The sequence below is a fragment of the Anser anser genome, assembly GCF_964211835.1.
Source record: "Anser anser genome assembly, chromosome: 3".
NCBI lineage: Eukaryota > Metazoa > Chordata > Aves > Anseriformes > Anatidae > Anser > Anser anser.
The window spans coordinates 87,855,497-87,866,619 of record NC_139722.1 but is presented as its reverse complement, the minus strand read 5'-3'; the positions used below and the strand labels follow the sequence as shown (position 1 = coordinate 87,866,619).

At 39.8% G+C, this 11,123-nt stretch overlaps 1 protein-coding gene across 1 annotated transcript; it reads right to left on the bottom strand.

Annotated features, from left to right (window-relative positions):
- Positions 1-6,957: 6,957 nt before the first annotated feature.
- CDC42EP3 (CDC42 effector protein 3) lies at positions 6,958-8,784 on the bottom strand (the record flags this gene model as incomplete). The annotated part of the gene is made up of 1 exon (XM_083828466.1): positions 6,958-8,784. The coding sequence occupies one exon, from the start codon at positions 8,782-8,784 to the stop codon at positions 8,023-8,025; it is 762 nt and encodes a 253-aa protein (XP_083684592.1). The 3' UTR covers positions 6,958-8,022.
- Positions 8,785-11,123: the final 2,339 nt, after the last annotated feature.

Sequence of the window (11,123 nt, the reverse complement as noted above, 5' to 3'; positions counted from 1 at the left end):
CACGTTATACGATACACAGAAAGCAAGACACAATGGAAACACTCATTTGAGTGACGACTTGCAAGGTGCATGGTCCAGCACACATCCATTTTCCATTGTTATGTTCAGTTTTCAGGAGAAGGAACTGGACATATGGCCTTGAGTTGTGCCAGGGAAGGTTTAGATTGGATACCAGAAAGAGTTTCTTCATGGGGAGGGTGGACAAACTTTGGGAACGGGCTGCCCAGGCAAGTGGTGGAGTCATCGTCCCTGGAGGTATTTAAGAGATGCGTAAACGTGGCACTAAGGGACATGGTTTGGTGATAGGACTTGGTAGGTCTGGCTCATGGTTGAACTTGATGATCTGGGAGATCGATTCCAACCTAGGTGTTTCTGTGATCGTATGATACAAGCTAGGCATGCCCTAGCTAGGTCTTCGTGTTGTTCCACTGAAGGAGCTTAGCCTCAGCGTGCGCCTCCATAAGCTCAGTGCCAACACGGTCTGAACGAATGAATTGCTGAGGTAAGTGGAAAAGCCTACGGGGGTCTAAGCTGACATGAAGGCACGGAGACTTAGTAAGCAGCAGCACTTAGTAATCCTGCAGACAGAGGCACAGCCACACATTGGGCTTCAGCCATTACTTGTCACATGAGGTGCAAAGTGCAAGTGCACTTGCTATGACTCCTCCACTCTGGTAAAATGATCTGGTAAAAGAATGCTACCCCCTATGCAGACTACTTATAGTTTTCCTCCTTTAAATCAATAACAGGAGGGAAGGAAAATATCCTTTGATTACTGCCACATCAGGGAGCAATCCACAATATTGACAGCATAAAATATTTTTCATGATGCGGCAAAGATTAAAGAAAGATGTCTGTTTCTCTTGCTTGCTTGCTCTAGGAATAGTATCAGATACTCTGTGGCTACAGGGTGGTTTAAGGTTACAAATATCTCTGGGGTTGAGTGTCTCATGCTACATTTAGGACTTAACCAGGTAGGTGTTTCATGGTGGTCTGGTCACACCTGTTCACACTTAACTGGATCTGCACAGATTTGACCTCTCTGCTGACATGTCATGGCACAGTGAATCTCTGTCTGTTGCTGGCCATGTGTTACATTATTTCTTGAACTGTGGTGACAGCCAGGTTGTACTAAGTGCTTTGCAGACATAGGAAAAGACAGTCCTTGCCCCACAGCAGAGTTCTGAAAAGATAATAAGGAAACAAATAAATTAGAAGCCTTGCTGACAATCCCTGAATATTAGATTTCCTGAAGTCATCACTTGCCCTCTTTTCCAAGTCATGTAATCATATTGCCTTATGACTGATTGTATTTCAAGCTGAGAGTAAAGCCTAGATTTTTTTCTTCAAATGCTGTTTGGGAGCATTTTTTACATGGAGTTTTACATGGGTGTTTAAAGCAAAGGTGATTTTGAGGCATCTATCACTAAAAAAATATAAAATTTATTGAGCATACATATTTACAATACCATGTTGTATATAGTGTAGTAAAGCATCCTTAGTTTCATGTAACAGTACTTCTTAGATAAACCACCTCATGCCTTGTAGGCTAAGCGCTGTCCTCGGAACAATTTACCTACATTTTCTTTCATCTGAGTAGACAGAACAGACAAAAGTTGATAGAAGTACAGTGTTATCTTTCTTATTCTAGAGATGGAAGACTCAGCACTATGGAGAGATTAAATGATTTGCCAAAGTTCAGGCCCACAGCTGAAGTCTCTGCTGGAGCCAAGAGAGCCTAGAAGTTCATGTTAGTGCTGTGGTCACAAAGGAACCTTTCCCTTTCCGTTTTTTTTCCTTCCTATTAGGTAGATTTTCTGCCCTGGAAATGCTAGGGAAAACTCCCTTCACTGCACCAGTGCAAACGTGGCTATCAGTGTTGGAAAGCACGTCGCTTCCAGCAGGAGAAGTGGCATTCCTCAGCGTGCACGTCCTCAGTGCAGTTAGGATTTCCCCAGCGCTATCACAAGGATGTAGGGCTCACTATAGAATCCTGTTTAACATAATTGTGGCTTACATTCAAAACTCATTTCACGAGCCAAACACAGTGAAAGCTGTTGCAATCATGTGGATGTAGAAGGTCACCATTTACAGTCAGCTTGTTAAGTTGCTGTCTCCATCTGCATTTTTCTAGTGCGAGCTAGAGTTTGGATAAAACAACAAGTGACGTGAAGCTCTTCTGAATTTAGAAAATGCTTGATAATTAAACATAAATACGTAAACCATGAATGGCAGATATGTGTAAGTTATCTGCCAGGAGAGGAAATAGAAATATCATGAGTAAGTCCATTCTCACAATTTTTCCAACCCACCAGATATGGTTCGCTACAAATTAAGGTGGAGAAGGAGAATCTGTCCTCAGAAATTATTCTATCCAGATGTTCCTGTAGCAGACTGCTTTGTCAAAAAAGGAATAGGTAGAAGCCCTGGGAGAGACAGCTGACATCCTACAGTGTCATTCAGAAACAGAAAGTAATGGCTGGAATTCTGTTTCATATAAAGAAAATAAATATTAGAAAACAAACACCAGTTATAGCAGTGTAAAATAGATGGCAATGATAGCTGTTTGGGACTCCAAGTGTTTAAAATTCTATCTTCTGACTCTGATATTGCCACTAGACATGTGCCTAAAGAGCCAGGAGTAAACATTTTCAGTTAATGTGTGTTTTTTCCTCCCAGTTGCGTAAACATACAGAAGTTAGCATGGGTTTCTTGTATGATTGGTGCAAATTTTAGGTATTCACCGTATCTGTAGGCAGCTAATGAGTAACCTAGAGCTCATCCTATATATATAAAATTCAGGTAGATTATTTTGCAGTATTCCTGGCCACTGTTTACTAGGCTGACATATCTTATTGTTTTGAAGGAAGAAAAAAAAATAAAAATTGTTGTCTGCCTCTCCTGACTGCTTTTCATTGCTTGCCCAAGGTTGTCTTCTGCCCTAGCAACCCAGCCCCTTATTTCCACAGAAATGCAAGCAATGCTTGTCCGAAGAATGAAAAAAAAAAAAAAAGGTGGAAAAAAAAAAGGCAAGAGAGTATTTTTTTACTCATCGAGTTTTCTGGAAGTATCTGAGGGTACTGAAGGCACGTATAGATAGTGAACTGTAGAAGTGGGCAGGAGGCAGTTGCAGAGGCTGCTGAGTGAGTTGCACCTTACTTCTCATCACCTGCCTAGGCTCAGTCTTCCCTCTTTGACACTTCTGTGCCTTGATCTTCTCAGTGTCCCGTGATGCCTGAGAGCCCTCCAAGCTCAGCTCTGCATGCGGGACTCACGTGGGACTTCACATGGGACCTTGTGGGATCCGCACCCCTGTCCATGGGTTCGGGAGCCCCCCTTCCAGCTCAGCCCAGCACCTTCAGTCCCTGCCCCAGCGATGCTGTGGGAGCGCTGGCCTCCACCTCTGCCACAGCTACTGTGGCATCCTGACAGGATGTTCTCGTAGAAGATTCCTCAATATATAAATTTCTTAAGAAAAAAAGAAAATATAGCACAGGCTAAACGTTGCCCATCCACAAAGCTGAAGTACTCATTTCATTGTGCACAAGTTAAAAAAAAGAATGGCCTTAGACAATGATGAAAAGAAATGGCCTGAAGGATGTATAGGGTCATAATGGAATATTATTGTGAAAAAGAATATCTCTCGTGTAAATATTCTGGGAAATTTATTTCTCTCTGGTGGAAATCTGAATTCATGACTTTATTGGAGTGATGTTAATTTATACCAGAAGAAAATCAGTCCTTTTATAATCATTATAGGGAACATAATAGCTAACAATATTAAAAAGTAAACAAAGTATTAGGTGCTTTGTTGATTTCCTAGCACTTGTAAAATGCTAACTAGAGAGAAGCAGTTAGTGATGGATCCAGCCCTACATTTGGACTCAGGAACCGCCTTCAAAACACACAAAATGAAAGCATTTGTAGAAAACAGATGTACTTCATGCTCCTAGGAAAAGCCAATGAATGCAAGCAGAACAGAATTAGGTCGCTGCTAATTTAATTAATTCGCCTATAACAACTGTTAATTTCTTTCCTTAGAATAAAGTCTAGTGTGTATCTTTCTTAGCTTCCCCTTGCATCATCTGAACTTTATTTGGCCTCATTTTGCAGGGTCCAACAGCTTTCCTGCTAGGCTTGCATCTGGGTTATTTATATGTCACATATCAAAACAGCTGCTGCCGATTCTGGTCACGACTGACATTCTCGCAGAGGCAGCCATCTGAAGCGTCCCTTCTCTCACTAATTCTAGCAGGAATGAAAAAATGTTGAGCTGATATGCCTTCTACGAGTTAAGTCCTCCTGCGTTTTCCTGAAACTTGGCCTCAAACTATTCTTGTTGAGAATTTCCTGCACAAATCAGAGAATGTCCTTTCAGTCCTAACCCTGATAGCTAGCTTCCTTGTTAACACCAAGAAATGCAAAAAGGAAAAAGGACTATGAAGGAAGGAAGTGATTCTTAAACGATGTATTTTGTCACTCTTGAGACTTTTCTTTATATTTTCTTCCCTTTTCTGTCCTGTTCACATACTGTGCAGTTATTTATACCCCTTTCCCAGCAAATCCAGATGGCTCTGTTGCGTATATGCTTTGTAGTGGTATGGGGAAACAGGTGAAGCAAAGTGGAGACCTTCTGTATATGTAAGTTTGAGGAGCATGAATGCAAGCAAATGTCAATGACTGGCAAATTTTCCTAATGTATAGCTTGTCAACGTGGGGAAGAAAGTAAGATTGTTGTGGAAGTCAGTAGTTTCTTGTACCTATACAACAGACTTAAAAAAAAACAAAACTAAAAAACTAAAAAACTGTTTGGACTGCATCAAACCCCTGTCTTGAGGTTTCTGGCACCCTCATCAGGCTGTTTTCCACCCTTTGATTTGTGATTTGGCTTGGAGATTTATTTTGCTTTTCAGTTTCCTCTAAAGCTTTGGATTTGGTTCTCATTAGGAAAAAAAAAAGGGGGGGGGAAAGAAAAAAAGAGATCAATGTGGTCCCAGCATTTGGCTTGTTACCTCCCACTGACATTCTCAACACAATACTGATCATCCCAGTTAGGTTGGCAGGGGAACTGTGACATGGGTGGTTGATTTAGACGATATTGGACTTGCTGGTATGTTTGTGTATGGCATGGTGCATAGTCCAGTTTGTAGGATTGTACAAATGTGGAACTCAGCTAACACTGATGCAGAAACCAACCATATCTGGGTGGCTTGCTTTCTTCCTCGGGCACATTTAGATTACATCTTTAGGACTTCACTGGACTTTTTAGGGTAGTGCTCACAAAAAATTGATGTGATATCCAAGGCAACTCCTGCCAGTCGCTTGTTCCAAGGCCAATTTGCAGCAGTATCTCAGTTTTGAGGAAACCAGAGTAACGCTCCCTTGGAAAGTCAGCTTTCCATTTACAATTTTATCAAGGCTTCAGGAAGGCAGAACTTCTCACAAACCACAAATCCAAGGCTTTGATCTGGCATCTGGCAACCTGTATTGACAAGGGAGATGCCGGATCAGATTACACAGAGCACTGTTTTACAGAAGACCATGTCAAGACAGAAGCTGGGCACATTTTGACTCTGTCTCTCCTAAAGCTTTATGTGGAAGACTGATCAGATGTGAAAAATTCAGGGTTTCAGCTTCTAAAGGCAGTGACAAAAATGCTTTAAGAAAGATGAAGTTTATGTTGCCAGGGTAAAAATCCTGTTCTTACTTGAGCAAAGGCTCCTCCACAACACAGTGGTTCTTTCTGCCTGGAGTGATGATAATTTAACTCAGACCACCCACCATCATAGTAAGAGCTAAGGATTTACAAATTTAGAAGAGGAATCACATAGAAAGGATGATACAAACTGAAAACTCCTGAAGTGGCAAGACATTTTTCAGGAGCCAGGAAATCGAGTACAAAAAAATGACAAAGCAAAAATAACACAACTGCAATAGCAGCTGTAAGAATCTGTTTCTGCTTTCCAGAAAATACTTGGAGGAGTTCTGCAAGATACTGACTTTAATTAAACAAATACTTTGTTCTGTTCATGATAGCGAAGCTAGTCTACATAGAAAATGCCTAATTACTTATTTCCAAATTACCTATTACCCAAATTTCCCCTATGCTAATGACTGACAGGTTTTTCCAATGAAAGTTTTGGCCTAAATTCTCATTAGGTCCTAAACCCCAGATCCTATTAGAAACAAGTGGCCAAGCAGATCCTTGAACCTGCTTTCTAAAACACAAAACCCACTATAGTCACAGAAGTACCTTTCTTGTACCATGAATGCACTGGAAAATTAATGCAGGCTTATACACAGAGAATATGATGTCAAAAATTAAAAATTATCTTAAAAATAAGCACAGCTCTTAGGCATTGTACATCTCAGTTCCTCGTTTAAATGCAGAACATGGAAGACAGATGTCTCGTCAATACACACTAATACAATTGCTTGACCAGAAGCAGGAATAGTTACTGTCATGGGCAAAATTATTCCTAAAACACATGGAAGTAATGGAATTAGTTGACCTTGACTCCCTAGAAATTTTGATGAAGAAGATAATATATACTAAATCTTCCATGACTTATGTGCTCTGATCGGAAGATAGAGATGTAATGTGGTTTTTGACCCAAGACCGCTTTACAAACTGCATCAGGATTTTTACCTAAAGGCTTTACTGAAAGCTGCAGGAACTATGCCATTAACTTCACTGTGCCAAAGTATTGCTCTTTGCTTTCCTGTTACTTAACAAAAAAATCAACGTATATCCCTGAAGGTCCTACCTGCATGGAGTTTGCCCTTACGACCCCAGGAAGTATACTGGATTGCAGACGTCAAATTAATCGAGATAGTATCTCAATCTGATCTGCCCCCTGATCCCATATTTTTGCAACTCTACTGCAGTCTGTTTGTTGTAGCAGAAAACAAAACTTTGTATTTTGGTGAGGCTATGTACTGAATCACAAAGACATAGCGATTTAATTTTTTTATTGTATTGCACAAGATATCTATGCAATCCATGTACTGTATTAAAGGATCCACATTTCCCAAAACATCGGCTGTTGCAGCACACATCACAAGCGTTGTGAATAACCAGTGCCTTCTTGAAAAGTTAAAATAATCGGTTGCAAGTTTAAGCATGTGTGGCAATAAATGAAGAAAAAAAGCAAGGAATATCAATACATATTTCTTTTCAAACACACAAATATACAATTTTCAGAAGAGCACCAATAATGTCAAGCAACTATTTTGATGAGATACTGTATGTGTAGGCTCTGCAGTAAAAAGCCAAGATACACACAAAAAATATATTTCAACTTTTAAAATAATTTAACCATAATATCTTGCATGTGTCACCTGTTTACAACATACCATTTCATATACAATATCAGGCCCAAAGCCTCAACTTGTGTAAATTTTTGCATACTCATTTAAAACAGCCAAGACTCTGGACCAGGTGTTCAAGCTGAAAAAAGCCTTCAAATTGTTCACATCTGAATATAGAGCGGTAGTATAAGACTGCAGAAATAGTTACTGTGAAGGTATAACAGAAATGGTACTAGGGAAAAAAAAAACACAACAATCAAGACCTCCCCGCACAAGGTTCTAGAAAGAGGCCTACATGTAACATGGTGTTGTAATAGTCTGTAACAGTGAATAATACCAATCTCCTTTCTGACACTTACAGAGTCTCATATATTCAGAAGCCTGTAGAAGTGAACTAACCAAATGTCACAATCAGTATCATCCTCAAACTCTGTTTCTTAAGTTTCTGATCATTATACTGGTACTTAAAAACATTTTATGTTTGCTGAAAATTGTTATTAAAATTTACCTTCCTGATATGAGAATTTAGTGTAATAAAAATCATGAAAAACAATAGGTAAAAAAATAGTACTTTATGAATATTTTTAGAAAACCCGTCAAACAACTGCAAATACAGCTGATTTTTAAGTGTCTCTACTCTTGAATGGTGTTTGTTGTTGTTGTTGGTTTTGTTTAAGTGAATCACTTACAAGAAAGCAAGGAGTACCAGTTCTAAGATTTATTCTTGTCCATTACATTGAGGACCTCATCCAAAAGTGAAGGTCCCAAGTCAAGCTGTAATGAGAGAAGAGAGCCTGCAAGATCTGAAAGGGATTCTTCTGACTTTGTCTTGGTTAGTTCACACGAAAGTTGACTGTCATCAAATAAATCAACTGTTTGCCAATCAGTGCATCGTTCAGAAAAGCTGGATGAGTGACTGTCTCTACCATTAGAAAAATGTGATGAAGAACCATTTTGCTCCCATAAGTCATCTTTGTATGATTCTCCATCTTCCATCTGTTTACTTTTCTCCTGCAACTTTTCTTCAATTACTGGCTCACAGCTAAGCCTAGGATTTCTTGATGACTTGATGGATTCTTGTTTTGAATTAAATGTCACTGGTGACAGTAAGGGCAACGTAAGAGCTTGAGAACCCCCAATGGCAGGAAGGGAAATAGCATTTTTGAGCACTGGTGATGGAGTTTCTGTAAACATGGATTCAGAAGTGCTGTTTGCCCTTAAGAATTCACTGTGGCCATCAGATTGGCTACCTCTAGTTTCTCCTTCATTTCCAGGCAATAGCTCATAGTTGCCCTGCAAAAAGGAGATGTCTCCAAAAACATCATGTTGTCCCTCTTTTCCAATGTGTATGGTGTGACGAAAATCTCCAAGTGGCGGACTGATCATATCTGGAGACAAGATATCCCTTAGTTTGAATTTCTTCCCTTTCTTGTTGTTAGCGGCTTTCAAGTAGATGGGTGTCTTGGCTGGCATCTTGCTTGTAGATACTGAAAGGGGGAGTTATCAAAAAAAAAAAAAGGCGGGGGAGAGGAGGATGAAGGAGAAGCCTCTTACAGAGTCAGTTCTTCTCAGGAGGCCTTCAGTGTCACTTATGTTACATTGTCACCTTGTACCACTCTCACACATCAAGTCCTTTTCTTCTGAGGCAGAAAACTACAGGGTATGTGAAGGTGAATGGCTCCCACTGCAGATCTTTCCAAGGTGGAGCATAAGTTCCAGGTCAGTTAGCAACCAAACGTCCTGCTACTTCCAGAACTTGAGAAAACCTGCATGGGATACAAAATCAGGTTATTAATTTTTTATGGTTCATTCAGCCCTGTTTTTACAAAAAAAATAATAAAATTAGTAATGGTACTGACAGTTCCAGCCTGCAGATTAGCTTTATGATGTTGCTTCCCTTCATTAAGCAGGATAAAAGGGCTTAGATTAACAAAGGCTAGCTAACCTTTCTCTGACTTCATGGCTTGTTTTGAAGTCAGAGTTTCTTAGACACGGTTGCTGAGCACAGTTCATTTGATAAACATCACTATCTGAATCTTTCTCCTTATTCTGGCATCAGAATGTTTTTCTTCAAGAGCATATGCAGAAATAAAACTATACCATTCAACAACATTAAGATTTTGGTAGACCCAGGAAGACCGACTAAATCATTCAGGCAATCTTTTTTGAAATGGAGAAGACCACCTTGGATTTGAGAACTTCATGTATTCTCATTTAGTGCTGGAACACACTGTCAAAAATAACATTTCTGATCAATGCGCCCACTTAAAAGGACAATTTTAGGCATCTGAAGAAAGTATTGGGCCAGGTCTCTACTTCGAAACACCCAAATGTAGGTGTTTTGGAAGAGACTAGCTCTTGTGACTACAGTGTTTGAACTACAGGAATTCTTCATAGCAATTAGTAGCTCATGAACTATGTAAGCCATGAGGCCATGGTGACTTGGAGTTGCTCTGTGCACCCAAATGAAACAACATTTTAAAACTAAGTCTCTCTCGTAGAATGTGGTCTCTGAAAAGTTTGATAAGCAGCCCACAAAGGCTAACAGGCTAGTGAGTCAACAAGTTATGGAAAAATACTCTCTATTAATGCCTTAATGATGTGTTTCATTCTTAATGTACCAGTTCCTGTTTCCTGAGCAATCTCAGAATAAAAGCATTTTTATCCTGGCCATCTTTGTAACTTCCCCTATTCAGTCCATGGAGCAGAGCATCACAGGTCGTTTCTGAATTATTTACACCAGAATACTCAGTCCCAAATCCCTCACATTGTCCTTTTCCATGCTCCCCCTGTAACTGAGCTGGCGGTTTTTTCACAGAAAAATGGCTGTGTGCAATACACCAAGGAAAGCTGTCTGTACTTTGGCTTCCTTTTATGCATGTCCCTGTAGAGGTATTCCTTGATCAAATTAAGCTCAGCAAGAATCATCAGTTGTAAAGCTTTGTACTGGCTATACAGCCAGATTGCCAAGAAGTATTCAAGCGTTTTCACAAATCCTTTAACCTGAATAATTAGTTTCTTCAGTGGGGTATTTAACTGTGTGTCACAAGGGGAGCTGGGAATCTAGCCAGGTTAGCATTTTGTTTTTTGATTCCCACAAGATACCTACTGCACTTCAGATATTGCTGAAAGTCACTCGCCACAAAAGTACAACTGTCACACAAAATAAGCTCAATGTTCTATAAATTAAGAAGGCATTATGTACTTTTAAGCTCAATTTTGAAACTACAGTTGCTTGCATTTCTATGCAGCTTCCTTCTACACAGCAAAATGGTAACTCATTAGGATCTACAGAATGCTAGGAGATTCCCATTACGTATCAAAAGTTCATTGATGTAACTCCCTTTTGTATCTTACAATACTACAATGAAGATCTCTGCTTGCGCCACACATTGTGGGAATAGAACTGATTAGACAACTCTGTTACCTTTCAGATGAAAACTACTACTAATAATATCACTGCATTGTTTTGTGCCTCCCCCCACCCCAATCATCATTCTAAACTTGTTACCCATTTAGCTAAACACAACATCCTCAACTCGACAACTGTATTCTTGGCAAACAAAACCGAATGGTGAGGTTGCTTTATGTTTAGCCAGAGAACTCAGCTGTCTCACTCCCCAGGAATAACAGAGAATTGCCTCTATTCCTAATCCCCCATTCTTTCAGATTTTTTTTAATCCGTGGAATGTAGTTTTAATACATGGAACGTAGTGCTCCTGTGGTCGAAAATCAAGCCTAATGGTCCCTAGTTTAAAAATGAAAGACCAATTCCTAGGTCATTCCAAGCTTCCACCAGTTTGGATCTGTAT